General features: G+C 44.7%; 1 protein-coding gene across 3 annotated transcripts; it reads left to right on the top strand.

Annotated features, from left to right (window-relative positions):
• Window positions 1–328: 328 nt before the first annotated feature.
• On the top strand, window positions 329–16,093 carry golga3 (golgin A3). 3 transcript variants are annotated; one of them, XM_036527411.1, is made up of 24 exons: window positions 329–377; window positions 2,376–2,712; window positions 4,015–4,290; window positions 6,941–7,053; window positions 7,165–7,862; window positions 8,009–8,120; window positions 8,228–8,534; window positions 8,653–8,855; window positions 9,040–9,177; window positions 9,274–9,435; window positions 9,576–9,944; window positions 10,058–10,135; window positions 10,226–10,489; window positions 10,615–10,709; window positions 10,878–11,094; window positions 11,211–11,354; window positions 11,477–11,674; window positions 11,859–11,975; window positions 12,650–12,789; window positions 13,086–13,218; window positions 13,314–13,436; window positions 13,723–13,887; window positions 14,458–14,621; window positions 14,977–16,093. In XM_036527411.1, exons 2-24 carry the CDS (start codon window positions 2,577–2,579, stop codon window positions 15,155–15,157), a joined length of 4,533 nt encoding a protein of 1,510 aa, XP_036383304.1. In that variant the 5' UTR covers window positions 329–377; window positions 2,376–2,576; the 3' UTR covers window positions 15,158–16,093. The 3 variants fall into 3 exon arrangements, with proteins under 3 accessions (XP_036383304.1, XP_036383305.1, XP_036383306.1); XM_036527412.1 differs by having other exon boundaries at window positions 4,015–4,167; XM_036527413.1 differs by lacking the exon at window positions 4,015–4,290.
• The last annotated feature ends 1,000 nt before the right edge of the window (window positions 16,094–17,093 follow it).

The following is a 17,093-nucleotide window of genomic DNA, read 5'->3' on the forward strand; positions in this document are numbered from 1 at the left end:
CAGGTTCATCGACCGGGCCATCCCGTTACTTGACCAGACGACGGAGGAAGCTTCTTTCCCGGAACTCCCTCCCCGAGGATTCTCTTCCAAGTCCGTTCAGTATTACAGCTCGGGTTATCGTTACTGGTAACTAAGTTAATAACACTTTTGTTTTAACCTAATTCGCTAACAAATAATGTGATATATCGTAACAAGACTTTTAAAAAAAATCTAATTAAATATGTATACATGTATATTTTGTATATAGATAAGACTTTTGAGACTTCACAGTTTCAAAAAAAAAGTCATCAGCTATTTAGTTCCTTGTTGCAGATCGGAACGACAAAAAGTCGGAATCTAAACAGCCACGTAGAGGCAGAAAGAGAGTCGTCGGGAAGGTTGGTATTTTTAACATTAGCTGCAAATATTATTTGTTACCATTTGATCTGCGTGAATTTACTTTGAAAGTCTGTGATAGTAATATATGTAAAGCAAAGGTAACAGACGTAAACTTGATGTCTAACTACTCTTGTAGTGACAGTTAGCTCGGTATCTAAGGTTAGCAAATATCGCTAGTTAGCGAGCTATCTAAGTCATTAGCTAGCTATGTAAAATTGAGTTGAGGTGGGCGAGATACCAAGCTAGCTAGTTAGTACGAGGAATTGTCTGTATTGTTTATGTGGACCAACAGCGTATAACGTCACCGCGTGGACAGCCCATTAATGTCAAACGATCGTGGCTAGCTAGACCAGTGTAGCTAGATATCCGTCCGTATGGATAGCAGCTGTCTCTCAGTCTGGAAAGCACTGGCTAACAGCATGGAATCTGGTTAGCTTTGTAGCTACCTTAACACAGGTGAACTAGGTAGCTCGCTACTTTCTGTGCTATTAATATTAGTAGTCTCAGGTCAATAATATTACCAGTAATTTACCTGTCATTTATCCGACGCTGCAAACTAACTGTTGGAAGACACCAGTGTGTTCTCTGGATCTGTTGAGCCAATTCACGTAGCTAAGCTTTAGCTAGTGACGTTAATCCTTGTAAAATTGGTAACGTTAAGATGTGTATTGTGTTGGAAGTATTTAACAGTGTAAGTCATCTTACATTTATATAAATTGTCTCTCCATACCAATACTTAATTATTTTAGCCGAGTAGCTAACCACCAAGTGTTTACTGAGGTTATCTGGGTTTTCTTATTCCTTTCGAGTTAGCCCGATTACCTAATTGTATATTTAGCATTGTGTTCAGCCAATGGCACGGTGTCCTTATTCGGCCGAAGTAGCTAGCTAGCTACGAATTTCAGAATGTGCACATTGTCTTCCTACGACAGATCTGTGGGGATTAGCTAGCTCGCTAGTGATTGCCTGGTTGGTTACCGAAACCGATCACAGGCAAGTGAATGCGTTTCATCTCGTGTTCTCAGCAGTTAGCTAACTTAGCTGTATTTTTACAAATTTAGCTGCAGCACGGAGCAGCAAACTATCACTGTACCTAATTAACTAACTTGCGTATCGAGTCAGTGAAGCTGATGCCATCGATCTTTTAAGTAGCTACGTCATTAGCTACGGTCTGGCTTCATGATGATCATCATGACGAATTGCTGTCTGACATTCTCGCATCCAGATCAACAATGAGGAAGATCTCGTGACCGCCTTTCAATGGTGGTTTAGTGGTACTCCCAAGCGCTGACCAATTCGTGGCGTGCCTAGCGATTAGGACACTGTCACAAGTTAAGACCCAGTACTTAAGTACAGTGCTGTTCAAGTTAGTTGGTATATCTATAAACCAGTCTTTTTCGATAAGTAATATACTGTGTAACTGATTTTAACGGTGCCTTAACATATTGATATTGTGTTTTGTTATGTTATGTGTGGCTGTTTTTGTCTTATGGTATATAATTTAAATGAGAACGTGTTTTATTTTTCCCAGAACTACTTTAAATTCACTGCACTGGAATTTTAGGCTGCTTAATTATTTGCCATAGCCATATTTTAGTTTGCTTTACATATAGTTTGTACACTTGACAAGCACAATAAGCCAAAAAGAATTGATTATTTGGGCATTGGCTTTGTAGTTTGGAGTTTGTCATCACTTCACTCAGTTCTCTTGGTTTGTTTCAACAGCCTAGCTTCTGTGTATGACCTGGTTTGCATGTCAGTTTACAACCTGAACCACTGGTTCAGTGTATTTCTAAAGCCCCATCACTCCTCTTTCACCTTTCTTGAGGAACCTCAGAGGATTTATTTGGGTCTGGGAAATGCAAAGGTATATTTCACTGTTTCTGCCATGGTGGAAAGAAATTTTGTATGTTTCTCCTGTAACTGTCATTTTATCGATTGAATGTGTAACAGAATATTTTTCAAAGGTGTAAAATGGGCTTCATTTTATTTTCTAGGGAAGGCTGTGCAATGTCCTTGTAACTGGAGCAACTGGTTTTCGTCTGGTCTTCCTGTGACTGAAGCTCAGCACTGTGAAAATGGTCTGACCGGGAACATACCCCAACAACCCATCTCTGTTCCATGGGCACCAGTGTAGTGCTTTTCGAAACTAGTGTTTTACAAGTGAATGAGAAAGTGGAAAAGCTGCAGCTGCCACAATGGAAATTGAATCACATCAGCCAGACCCGCTACCGCAGACCAAAGAGTGCCCTGACCATCCTGTCAGGAGTGGCACAGAGCTGCTGAAGCAAGGAGCGGCGGAGCAGCCGATAGCCACGGGGGACATAGCTAATGGTGAGCGCTGCTCTGCAGTTGAGGGGGTGTTGCATAACGGCAAGTGAAAGTAGTGTAATAACCTGTCAAAACCTGGCTTTTTATGGGAAGTTATGGGGAGCCATTTGTAAAATGCCTTTCAGATGTGTGTCGATTCTCTGCTGAAACGGAGAGGGTGAAAGTTTGAGAACCGACACAAGACACAATTGTACTCCTGTGATAATCCCACAGTGTGGAGGAGGAGCAGTGGGATGGGAAAATTTTGGCAGACACTGCTCTCAGTGCAAGTCAGGATTAACGTCATGGCAATGATTTGTAAAAACAGGCAGTGCTGTCTGGAATTAAATCATGTCTTGCACACAGCGGTAGCTCTGCTGGGCCCTCTGCCTGATGTTAAGCATTTTGTTTGATTTGGGTGAAGTGAGAGCATGAAGCACTTAGTACAAAAACATCAAATCACTTCATTGTCTAAGTAGGTTCAAAGATTGTCAGGTGCATTCACAAGCAGTTATTTCATTGGATTTGTCATAAATGGCGCCTTATGCTTATTTTGTGTTTATTACTGATTCAGTTGTAGTATTCCCATTGCAAATGGGAGTATTAAAGTACTGCATATAAATCCTGTATTACCTCAACTGACACAAATCTGACTGCATATTTTAAATTCCAAGAAACTGCCTCATTTCTGTGGGGTTCACTCCCTGAGGAATACCAGTTGACAAAGACAGCGAGAGCTTGACTTTTGTTTTTGTAAGACTATGTGAGAGGGTTTTGTCCAGCAAGTCTGGAGAAAGTGGAAGGTCTGTGCTATTACCACATTGCAGTCTTAGTCATCCTAAATATATCAGTGCTCTCAGCTGTGTGTGACATATCTGAGCATGGAATGACTGTGTTGTTTGGCTGCTCTCCTTGAGTCGACCGACTGCCAGCAACCCTCTCCATAATGACATGTCATATGGCTGGCTGCAGGGGGAGGCCCTGCCTTGTAATGTAGCTGATGCAGTCATGTATCATTTCAGTCGTGCAGGGAAAAATTGTATCTGCAGTGTGTTTCTCGTGAAGAATAGCATGAAGGAAATACGTCATTCCCCCATCCCTAGTTGTTAAGGAGCTGTACTGGCTTGACGGGGCTGTTGGACCAGTCACACAAGAAAGTCACAAAAAGCCCTCAGTAACGGGAATGGGCGAGGCCCCAGCGTTGCCCTCCTGTGTGTGTCACCGTGCACCTCTCTCGCTCGACAGCGAAATACAAGCCCCTCTATTACCGGACACCATCTGCTGCACTCTGCTGACTCTGTCCTCGTCCTTTCCCCTTGCCGACAGGTCCTGTCAAAGCAGACACGGTGCCAAACGGAGATGGAGCGGCGGTGGGTCTGGGTGCTGAAGGGGACGGCTGCCCAAACGGCCCCCTGCTTCTGGCCCCTCCCAATGGCACCGCCCGCTCTGTCAGCCCCCAGACCAAAGAGCCGTCTCCAGGTGTGGCCGCTTTCCATCACCTCCTAGAGAAGTCTCAGGGAGCTATTGCTGAGGGCACTGTTCACAAGGGTGACACATTGCAGTCGCTCAAACTAAGCATACCTATGCAGGAGACTGAATTGTGTAAGCATACATGCAGTGAGTCCTCCCCCCTGTATTTGAAGCCCCCTGCCCCCCTCCCTGTTTGCTATTTGCTTTAGAGGCTGATGTAACCCTCCTTTTTGACACCCTTGCTTGTGCTTACACTACCAAGAGATATAGCCTCAGTGGGAATCTGCTTTAGTGGTGTGTACCTGCTTTCATTGTGCAGTATTCTGTTCCTTGGTCCCTGAATTGTTTCTTTGGTTGAGGGTTCTTTTGTGGGAAATGGGTTCGTTTTAACCTCTATACCATGTCCTTATTTCCTGGTGTGACTGTGTGTGATGCACTTACTGGGCATGTTGGGCTGTTCTGTGGAAAAAAATCAGCAGGAATTCATTGTAGTTAAATGTGCACATCCAATTGACTCCTTACAGTGTCTGCAAATGGTGCATGTGGGATATTGGTGCTGAAAGCAACTGCTCACTCAGTGGAAGTGAACGTTAATGCATATTGACCACCTCAAAAAGACTCATTAACTTCTCTGTTCCAGCCATAATTTCTGTCAGTCAGCTATTCAGTCATTCAAAGCAAATCTGCTTGAACAATCTACTTGACCCTAATGGCTATATTTTCAGGAGACTACAGGGGGAAAATGGGCAGTAAGACAGAACTATGCTGGGGCTGCTGTCGTTTAGCTTGCTGCATAAGCTCGATAGATTGCACTAGCATTGTAGCATGTTGGTAGCTAATGCTTTAGGCTGGCTGGCTTTCTAGCTAGCAAATTTCAGTACCTGAAATGAAATGAGAACCAGTTTTACAGATTTGTCATTAAAACTTTGTGAGTTTATGAAGGGTTACCTTCAGCACCAGTTACCAATTCATCATTACCATTTTTACACTGTGTTTTCTCATAGAACAACCCAAAGTGTCCTAAAATTTCTCTGATTGTGTAACTAACTGTTAAATTTGCAAAGTTCCTGATTTTAAGGTTAAGGTGAGATTATGCAGTTTTTTTAAGTAGTATATTGAAATGGGTAACTGAAAATCTGCTTAGTCTTAGTGCTTCATCTCCTACAGTGTTCATGCTTAAGTAATTGTATTTCAGGGACTTTGTAGAACAGGTGTTCTGTAAATAGTACATCCCAGTGTAGATGCTGATCTACTGTAATTTGTAGAATATGCATGTAAGTCAGAACTGAGCTGTGATGTTTTTCAGACCTTCTTGTTGAGTTGGTTGTTGACAATGTAAAAAGTACCCATCTGGTTGTTCCTGAAAGTAAAATATCCACATTATAGCTTTCAGTGATCTAAAGGTATACAGGGTATTTAATTTTACGGTTGAATTACATTTTCAAATACTTCAGAAGTATTTAATTTAGCTTTTTGTCAGAAAAGACTGTACCAATTCTAGTATCAGGCTTTTATTTGATGTGATTAACTGTATTTGAATACAGTGTCAAAAGTTAATGCTTAATGCCACAAGCAATCAAACTATCATTAATTAGGTAGAAGATTAAACAATACATGCAGTAATCTGTTTCTCACCCACTTTGTATGATTTGACATTTGTAAAATGGTATATTGAAATTTTAACACCTCGGTCCCAACCTCAGATAAATGAACAATGCCTCCCTTGGGCAGAGACCCAGTCATTGTTCTGTATATTCAGATGCAATGACCAACAGCAGTGCTTCAGAGCTGGGTTGTTGTGATTACTTGGGTGAAAAAATAGCAGCGCATTGCTGTTCTATGCATATATTGTGTTACCCATTTATATTCTCTGATAAAATTGGCATTTTTTGAGTCAAGAGTTTAAATGTTTACTTGTTTATATATTATATACATGATTGTACATTATTTGCTAACAATTAGTACATACAAGTGAGATCAAAGTGCATTTGCAATGAACTGACCCGATTACATTGAAATATTCAGTATTAATATTCCCTCATTGTTTCACCCATTGTGTTATACATACGAGTTTTAATTTAAATGCATCGTCACCTCAAATTTAATCACCTCCAAGCGAATTCCCCGATTACAGGATTGAGTTTCCCCACAGTTCCCTCAGCAGGACCAAGATCTGCTGACAGGGCTCATAAGCCCTTGAAATACTTGCACAGAGGGCATTAGGTGACTACTGAGGGCATTTTGTCTTGGCAGTATTTAATTCAATCCAAGTGAAAAATGTTCATTTCTACAATACAGTGTAATCATGGCATGGCCAATTTGCACTAACTGAACCAAAACTAAAGTGTCTGTTGGAGTTACGTGCATATTTTTTATTTGCATGGCCATATAATTTGTGTGACCCATTAACTCTCAACCTTAAATGTATGGCTAAGAAATTGTAAGGGACCCTCAAGGTCTCACTCCACGGCCTTGCCAGCACTGGGACGCATGCAGCATTAATATTAACCACACTGGGATGACCTAACATCACCACACGCCTGTGTTGTCATACAAGCTGTGTTTTCTCCCAGCTACCAGGAACAGAGTAGCAATGGGACCAGAATAAAAGGGTATTTATTGTAGAACATATTGGACAATGAAGCATTTTTACCGTATCCATAAATTGGGCTGAGATCAAAATGCGTTTAATTGGATGAACAGCTTGTATGCCAATATCAGAATTCCCATTTTGACATGGTGTGATCGGGATCTGCTTGTGTTAAACCTGTTTTCCCGGTAGCCTCCCAGGAACCATCCTTGGAGCTGGAGAACGAGGAGCAAATTCGTTTGGCGGCGCGTCGGCGTCTAGAGGAGCAGCTGAAACAGTACCGGGTGCAGAGGCAACGGGAGAGGGTGAGTGGAGCACTAGACATGGCCCAGCCTCTCTGAACCTAGCCATGGGTCTGTCTGCTGTAATCTGCATTCTCAGAAGCACTATCAACAGTAAGGCATTATACCTTGCAGTCACATCATTCAACGCCCAAAAGTCGGCCCTCCAGCACTCTGGACCCGGAGCTGATGCTGCACCCCGAGGGCCTCCCGCGGGCGAGCACGGTCTCCATGACCAAGGAGTACTCCTTCCTGCGGACAAGCGTCCCGAGGGGGCCGAAGCTGGGCAGCCTGGGTATCCCGCCTGCCAAGGAGAAGAAGTCCTCTTCCAAGTCCTCCCGCTCCAACAGGATCCACTCCCTGGCCGACTACAAGACCCCGGAGGCAGAGGGCGGGGGCGGCAGCTCCGCGGTCACAAACTCCTCCGGGGGGTCGCTGCAGGTCAACCGGAGCGCGTCGTCCACCGTGTCGGAGATCAGCGTGACCTCGGACACGGTAGAGCAGACGGAGTCCTCCCTGCAGCTCGGGGACAGCGTCTCCGAGGCGGACGGCAGCGAGTCGGGCCTGAGGCCGGACGGGAACGACAGCGACAGCTCGTCGTACAGCAGCGTTTCGACCTCCGGGACCTATGGGATGCTGTCGGCAGTGGTGGGCCGACAAAGGGCGCCCTACACGGTGGAAGGCAGGGAGATCGCCCCTGAAGCGGTGGGGCAGTTCCCCTCTTTTCGGGAGGTGCTGCAGGCGGCCACAGATGAGCAGCACCAGCTGGAACTGGAACAGGAGCAGGAGGGGAGCGGAGAGCCACGCAGCCGCAGGGACAGCTTCTCCAGCAGGTATAGCGTGCTGCAGCACTTAATGCTGCACCCAACAGCATCAGCCATTAACCAAGAATATTTCATCTTTGAGCTTAGCACTGTAACATGTGAATGTGTCTCTGTGATCTATTGTGCCATCTATCTATGTTCTGTTTCTGTTGAAGTGTTTCCCTGGGAAGCTCTGTGATGGGGACCCATGATGAAATGCTGCAGGTGCTGAAGGAAAAAATGAGGCTGGAGGGCCAGCTGGAATCATTGTCATCAGAGGCCAACCAGGTCACTAAATTTGAACGGCCTAGTGAAGAGATACTCTTGATGTACAGAGTGTTTGGGTGTTGGTCTTAGTGCACTAACACCCCTCCTGCTCTCCTCCGCATCTCCAGGCTCTGAAGGAGAAGACTGAGCTCCAGGCACAGTTAGCCACAGTCAATGCCCAGCTGCAGGCTCAGATGGAGCAGGCCCAGGCCAGTCAGGAGAAACAGAACTCCCTCACCTCTGAGGTGACCACCCTGCGCCAAAGCTGCACCCAGCTGGAGAGGGACATGGTGGAACTCCAGAGCAACCTGGAGAGCAAGAACGCCAGCCTGGCATCACTGGGCACCGATCTGCAAGTGGCCGAGGAGCAGTACCAGCGGCTTATGGGGAAAGTGGAGGAGATGCAACAAACAGTGACGTCCAGGGACAAGTCTGGTGAGTGGCCTGCAGAACTGCGCAGTCGCTGTTCACTACTGTCGCAGGTACTCCTCTTCAGCATGTCACCCAGATACTTTGACGTGATTGACTGTGGTGTGGTCTCTGTCCTCTGCAGTCCAGGAGCTGCGTGAGCAGATGGGTGGGCTGCAGGCCCAGCTCCAGCAGGTCCAGCTGGAGCGCAGCTCTCTTCAGGCTCGCCTCAAGACCTCTCAGGCCGAAATCGACTCGCTGCAGCAGGTGCGCCAGTGGTACCAGCAGCAGCTGGCACTGGCTCAGGAGGCTCGGGTTCGACTGCAGAGTGAAATGGCTAACATGCAGGTAAGGAAGGGATCTAGCTAACAGTTGTTTGTATATGTTCACAGCATTCAAACTGTCAACCTGAAAGTGTGTCGAAGTGGGCATCACTTAGAAGTGACAAAAATACCCCTTTGGTTTTGGCTCCATATTACTTGTAATATTATTGGGGCTTTGTGCAGTAAATGGTAAATGTGTTTGTTTTCAGGCTGGCCAGATGACTCAGATTGGAGTGATGGAGCACCTGAAGCTGGAGAACGTGACACTGTCCCAACAGCTCACAGAGACGCAGCATCGCTCTATCAAAGAGAAGGAACGCATCGCTGTGCAACTCCAGAACATTGAGGTCAGTGCCTTTTTTCCCCTCAAATAATTTCCAAATATCAATATTGCTGATGGTCTCTGAACGAAGAGTAACCTCCCCATCACACCAATGCTTCAGGCTGACATGCTGGACCAGGAGGCTGCCTTCCACCAGATCCAGGATGCCAAGTCCATGGTGGAGGATGACCTTCAGCGGAAACTGGAGGAGTTTGAGGAGGAGCGGGAACACTTGCAGAAGCTTGCAAACACAGCCAGCTCTCTGGAGAGAGAACTAGAGCAGGTAGGACACTTACTCACGTTGCTAGTTAGTGAGCCAACCCCTATGAAAGACTGCTTGATTTGGTCAAACTCTGAACATGTGCAAGGTAGTCTGAGTGCCATGGTGTAGCCCTGACAATGTCCTGTGCCCTGCGCTTGTAGGTGAAGCTGACCATGTCCCAAAAGGATGCACAGCTGGAAGCCCTCCAGAAGGAGCACCTTGAACTGATGAAGCAGTTGACCAGCACCCAGGAGACCCTGCAAACCAAAGAGCAGTCCCTCAACCAGCTGGAGGCACGCTACCTGGAGCTGGAGGCCCAGCTTGCCGAGCTGCAGACAGACACCAATGCCAAGGAAGATACCATTCAGTACCTGCAAAATGAGAAGATCGTGTTGGAAGTGGCCCTGCAGGCGGCCCGGGCAGACAAAGAAGTGCTTGATGAGGGAGCACAGCGGTTAGGTGAAGATGTTCTGGTTGCATCTGACGTCTTGGATCAGCTCCGGCAAGATGTTCAGGTGAAAGCGTCTCAGGTGAGTGCCACAACCCTTGGAGCACCACAGTATGATGTGTACCTACTCTGCCCTGGTCATCGATGTGTATATGACATGCAGTAACATGAGACCTCTTTTCTTTTTCTTCCAAGATTGAAACCTTGCAGGAGGAAAATGGCACCTTGAAGAAACAAGCTCAGAAATTAAAAGAGCAGTTCATGCAACAAAAGGTGCGTTGCTGGCCTCAAGATCTTTGTTTGCCTTGTGTCTAAATAAATTTGCCAGATGAGCTCACCTGCTGGTGCTCGTTTGCGCTGCAGGTGATGGTGGAGGCCTACCGACGGGATGCCAGCTCTAAAGATCAGCTGATCAGCGAGCTGAAAGCTACCAAGAAACGTCTGCTGTCGGAGGTGAAGGGGCTGAAGCAGGAGCTGCTGAATGCTCAGGGGGAGAAGAAGGCGGCGGAGCTGGAGCAGCACAGACTGCAGAAGGAGGTCTCCCGGGTCCAAGAACAGATGAACAGCCTGGAGGCCCATATCCAAGCTGTGCAGAAGGAGAGAGACCAACTGGAGACCCAGATTCAGGTAAAGAACTCCATCCTGACTCAGGGCAACATACATTGTCTCATGGGTTGTCTTAAATTACATTTCTCTGTTTACTAGGATTAGTTCCATGCTTGTTAAGATATTGGTTTAACATTTCCCTGCAGTCGCTGCAGTTTGACCAAAGCCAGCTGGCTGCCGTCACAGAGGAGAATGAGGGACTGAAGAAGCAGGTGGAGCAAATGCAGGAAGAAGCCAAAAAGTGAGTCATGAAACCAGATTTCTCCAGCATGATCTCCATAGTGATTGTCAATTTTGATTCATAATGGCTTATTCATAAATCCAGAAAATTACTGTGTCTGATGTGCATAGCCACTGGCGCTGTTCAGTTCTTAGAGATTCTCATACTCCCTGATGCACCTTCTCTCAGAGCCATTTCAGAGCAGAAGGCGAGAATGAAACGTCTTGGGACAGACTTGACCAGTGCGCAAAAGGAAATGAAGGCCAAGCACAAGGCCTATGAGAACGCTGTGGGCATCCTTAGCCGCAGGCTTCAAGAGGCCCTCACCGACAAAGAGACAGCAGAGGCAGAGTTGAGCAAACTCAAGGCCCAGGTCTCAGATGGAGGCAACAACCAGGCCCTGCAGGTACAGCTGTCCTACCAGCAAGTACACATTAACTTGTGGATTAGCACAGCAACACTCAGTGTGACTTCCACTGCAATTGTGAGCTGATGGGAGTGTGTGCTTCCTGACTGTTCCAGGAGAGAATAGAGTCCCTGCAGAATGAACTTCAGGCAGTCAGTCAGAGCAAGGCCATGCTGGAAAAGGAGCTTCAGGAGGTCATCTCCCTCACCAGCACAGAGCTGGAGGAGTATCAGGAGAAAGTCTTGGAACTGGAGGACGAGGTATGAGCCATCCTGACCTTTGACCATTCCAGAGGAATACTCTGATAGCAAAGTATATGGCAATGGGATTGGTTGGTGCATGATATTGAAAGGCCTTAAAATATGAACCAAACATTCCACAGCTTCAGGAGTCGCGGTGCTTTAAAAAGAGGATCCGTCGTCTGGAGGACGTCAACAAGAAGCTGTCATTGGAGCTGGAACATGAGAAAGGGAAATTAGCTGGACTCGGGCAGTCCCACAATGCACTGCGGGAGCATGCCAACATCCTGGAGACTGCACTGGCCAAGAGGGAAGCAGACCTGGTTCAGCTTAACCTCCAGGTGTGACCTCTGACCTCACAGCCCACTTCAAACAAATATTGACTTGAATTTTTTGCAACTGAGCCACTACCAGTGTCTTCAGTTGTTCATAACAGGTGTCGCTTCTCATGAAATGTGATGTACCGTATCTGTACTCCAGTCGGCCTGTTGTAAGCGCTTTTGTTTCATGCTCCTTTCCTCTCAGGTTCAAGCTGTGTTAAAGCGTAAAGAGGAGGAAGATCAGCAGATGAAACAGCTGATTCAGACACTGCAGGCAGCTTTGGAAAAAGAGAAGGTCAAAGTCAAGGATCTCAAAGAGCAGGTAAACACAGAGTGGTGGAATTGAATCCTGCTTTCATCAAGGCTTAAACATCTAAACATAAAGTGAACTGTTAATTAATAGAAAATTGTAGAAGTATTAATCTCCTTATCTGCTTAAAGTTAGCCTTTGGATCTCTTGGGCAATATTGGCACAATAGTCTAATAGTGTTTCATGTTGAAATCATTGCAAAATAATATATTAAAGTATTTGTTTTCAGGTTTTTCAAAAAGTAATTCTAAGATTTTGTAAAGTACAGAAATTCTGTTTCAACATTTCCCCACCACCCCCACATTCTTAGCATAGGACATTTTGCATTCACACCATTTTTATGAAGGTGATACATGAAAGAACGTATGAAAGAGGGGACAAAGTAAGCCATGTCTGGGCCTAGCTGGTTCATAGGATTATAGCTTGACCTGATTTCTACAGGATGAAGCAGATTGATGTAAACAAATATCACCTGGTCAGGATGCCAGGCTCTCACAGGGCCTTATCCATCTTTTTAATGTTGAGTCCAATGCAAAGGGATGGCAGCTGCCATTTTTGAGTCTTTGGTATGACTCGGCTGAGAAGTGACCCTTCCAGAGTCAGGGCAGATACTCCATCCACAAGATGGCCCCAGTGAGCTTGCTTCTCTGAGCAACAGAGCACTGAGTGCGACTCATGTCCCGCAGGTGGCTGCAGCCAAGGCGGAAGCAGCCCACAACCGACGGCACTACAGGGCCGCCATGCTGGAGCTGAGCGAGATCAAGAAGGACCTCCAGGCCAAGGAGGAGCTCATCAAAGCCCTGCAGAGTGAGGCCCACAAACTCCAGTAAGTCCCTGTGGACAGTCTACACATACCAACACCCAATTACAAGTCCAAGGCCTGAATCTGTGCTTTTGTTTTGCTGTAATCAGCAGTTGCATGACAAACCACACATGCATGTTGATAATAATGGTCAAGGTCAAATACTCATCTTTGTGTAATTTGATCTTCTAGATTGGAGATATAATGAGCATATTTTTTATTTTCTCTTTTCGTAAAGTATTGTGTCTTGGTTTTGTTAAGCAATGAGAAATTCCTGTAAGGAATGCTTGTATGACTGATGTTCTCTTGCTCTGTCTCAGGGCTGAAGATGAGAAGCACTCCCAGGAGGTATCCCAGTTCCAGGAGGATTTGGCCGAGGCGAACTCCCAGTTGCAGATCCTGCAGAAGCAGCTAGAGGAGCAGCTCAGCAAGCAGCCAGTCACCAACCAGGAAGTACGTGGGCTACCGTCAGGCACAGCCATGGGTGTGGGCCAGATAGGGGCCAGATGGGGCCTGGCTGGAAGTGACCAACCGTGTCTGTTTCGCAGGTGGAGGACCTGAAGTGGGAGGTGGAGCAGCGGCAGAGGGAGATCGAGGCCCAGAAGCAGCAGCTGGAGATGGCGGAGCAGTGCAGCCAGAGGGAGCTAGAGAGCCTGCAGTCAGCGCTACAGGTGACAACACTGACACACACAACCTGAACTGGATATTCAGAGCACCACTGTTCCATTTCATTCTGTCTCTCTCAATTTGGTGACATTGTCTTTTTTAATGTGCCACTAGTCCTTATTGTCATTCTGTAGGTTTTAGTTGATGGGTGAGTTCTTCTTGAGTTGTTCTTTCATCATCTGAAAACCCTGTTTTAATGGACGTGACAGCGGTGGTGTTTAAGTACTCAGATGAGAGACTGTTGAAGTGATGCTGACACAGAGACCCTGTTACCACTGCGGGGTTTTCCAGGGGATAAAGGTGGAGCTGGAGGTGGTGCAGGACGAACTGACAAGCACCAGGAAGGACAAGTTTATGCTGCAGGCCAAGGTGGGCGAGCTGAGGAGCAGCATGAAGACTCTCCTACAGCAGAACCAGCAGCTCAAACAGGACCTCAAACAGAGCCGCCTGAGGAAGGTGAGCTGGCCAAGTCCATTCGACTTGCACAATACAGTTTTGATTACACCATCACTGATTATTGCTGCCATTTAAAGGGATATTTAAGACGGTCTAATCAATGACATGTGTAAGTTAGTTCAATGGCCAACTGTGCCTTAAAATCGTTAGTTGTTTACCTTGTGGTGATCTGTTTTTCCGTACAGGTCTCATTAAAATGTACAATTACTTTACTTTTGTAGGGAAAGTGCTGTTAGCACACACTATGTCAACAGCCCACACATGGACCATTTACTTTTTGCTTCATACATCCAACCACTTTCCCTGAATTTTATTTCGGTATAGAACAACTGTGCGTAACTTACCTCATAATTTGTTATAATATAGTATAATTGTGTATATATATATATATATATATATATATATATATATAAATTATAATTCTATATTACAATAATATATATATATATATATATATATATATATAAATTATAATTCTATATTACAATAATATATATATATATATAGAGTGTAATTACTGCTCTGAGAATAACAGCGCTACAAATGCTAACACGTCTGTCTGAACCACAGCGCATGGAGCTGAAGGGAGATGCAAATGCCTCTACTCCAGTGACCCCAGTGAAAATCCCAGACTGCCCCGTGCCCGCCTCGTTGCTGGATGAGCTGCTCAAGCCCCACACCTCCGTGAACAAGGAACCCCTCAACAACCTCCACACCTGCCTGCGCCAGCTCAAGTGAGAGGGCTACTCCACCCCACCACGCTTACACACTTCATATACAAAACAAGTGGCCTGTTGTGCTGGTTTTCACATTGACTTCATCAGCTACAAAACTTCAACTATGGCATTCAGTCATTTTGTTCCAGTGTGTTCTATAAGAACCAGCTTATGCTTTCATAGCAACTATAAGAGCTTTTTCTTCTCTAATGTATTATGGAAGCCAATATTACACCATCACAGTATCCTAAGATGTTTCATGAAAGTGATTTATTTGCATGTATAAAAAAGGTATTGCACGAAATATGAAAAATGGGTGTAATTAAACAGAACTTTGTTTCACTGTTAAACTGGAGTGTTTCTGTTCTTACAGGCAGGAGATGGACAGTCTTCAGAAGCAGATGGAGGAGCACACGGTTACTGTGCACGAGTCCATGACCTCATGGACTAATGCAGAGGAGCTTGTCAGACTGGGAGTCCATGACAACGGCTCTACTCCACCGCCCGAAGCGGAGGAGAACCGTGGAGCTGAGAGGGAGACGGAGCTATCATAACATGCAGGGCATTCTCTGACAAACTGTCTGGGAGAGTGGAGTTTTATCCACCTTGGCACTTTTTTAACTTCCTGCTTTCTTTTTTTTTCCCCCCATTTGTTACCTACTGCTGCAGCCAACATTTGGCATTGTCTTGTCTTTACAGATAATGCTGGATTGAAGCAACACTTTTTACCATAGCTTTACACTTTATTTGGGTGTTGTATTTTTCTTTTATATGTTGTTTTATTTAATTATAATTTATCAAATAAAATATCAACTCTCAAATTGACAACTGCATCAAAAGGGGGAGCAGGCTTGGGGGTTTCTCTTGTCTTGCGTTAAGTAGTCATAGTTGAAAAAGGCTTTAAAACCCTAATCATATTTACCGCATCTGCCATTTTTGAGTCACATTTTACTCCACTCTCATCTGTTCTTCTTTTCAGTGGTCTTAAAATACTTCACGTTTTGACTTTGTCCTACCATATGATGTCTTGGCGGCACGGTGTGAGCACTGTAGCTGTTCTGAGGGGTGACCTGTGCAAGGAGAATCTATAGCTTTTTTGCATATAGGTCACCCCTCCATGCACCCCTCTGAACTGTTCTTCCATTCTGCTGTGCCTGCGAATGAGTGGATTGGCTCCACTCTCTTTCCCTATTCCATTGTGAGTCTCTGCTGTTTTTACCTGTCCAGCTGTTCCAGATAGCTGTGTGCATACTACAGGCCAAGAATCCAAGGCCTGACATCAACAGCTGGATCATTAGAACATGGTGATCCCTAAACTTGTGATGAGCCCTCGTCATTGACATCACAAGAGTTTAGGGATCACAGTGCGCTTATGTAATTCCAGGTAAAGCAGTTTTTCAGGGTTATAGTGCTTCTTGTTGAAGGTTAATCATACTGCGTCATTTAAATTGCAGCTATATTCTTCTATAGTCTTCTAAAATAGTATTAACATCAGCATTTTCCTATGCCAACTGTTCAATCCAAGATATTTCTTCTGGTAACTGTAGTAAATTAGGGTACGTGGTTTGGCCTAAACTATAGCTGACATGATTATGGCAGTGCCGTAATAGAACTGAGAGAAATCTCCTGTATGCAGTTTTGGGAATTTCAATGTTCTTAATGAACATCTGTATTTAATTTGAAAGAATGTATGCAAAGTGTGTGTAACATTTAGGTTTTAACAGATGATCAGGTTGTGCAGAAGACCTAATGCCAGTGTTAAGACTTACATGAGAGATATCTGCTGATGTTGCACGTTAAATGTAAGCAAGCATAACTGACCTAAAGAGAGAGAGAACTATCTTTATGATAAATGTTACTGCTTCAGTGAGTGTGCGGTACTCAGATTTATTATGTTTTATTTTTTGGTTTTGTTGTTGTGCTTATATATACATATATATATATATATATATATATAATGTAATGATCCCCTGTCAAAGACTTGACTCTTGCGCTGTCTATTCACTGTCTCATACAGCCTTAATTATAGTTTACAATAGGGTATTCTCAACTTTATTGGCAAATTTGACATTTCTAAAAGAGTAATATACAATATGTGTTTTGTGTTACTGCGCTTTATTTTCTGTTATTTATAGCTGTTATTGTGCTTGACCATGATTAACAGTGTGATTGGAGTTAAATTGGTGGGAAAACATCAGTATCAGTTGACTATGAAAGATAAGTAAGATAACACAAAAATATATTCTGAAAATTTACGTCTCTTTCCATATTAAATTAGGACCTACTTGCACTGAAAATAAAATCCTGAAAGTTGGTGGATGGTAACCAATGGTGGACTACAACTAATCAGTGTATTGCATAGCATTTTTTAAATGTATGGAATATTTATTGCTGAGAATATACCCTCCCAAACATCTTTTATCTGCAAAATGACTGTTGCAGTGTACAAAAGAAATACTGGATTTACTATAGTGACAAGTTATTTCTTAC

Source organism: Megalops cyprinoides, chromosome 4 (genome assembly GCF_013368585.1).
Source record: "Megalops cyprinoides isolate fMegCyp1 chromosome 4, fMegCyp1.pri, whole genome shotgun sequence".
Taxonomy (NCBI): domain Eukaryota; kingdom Metazoa; phylum Chordata; class Actinopteri; order Elopiformes; family Megalopidae; genus Megalops; species Megalops cyprinoides.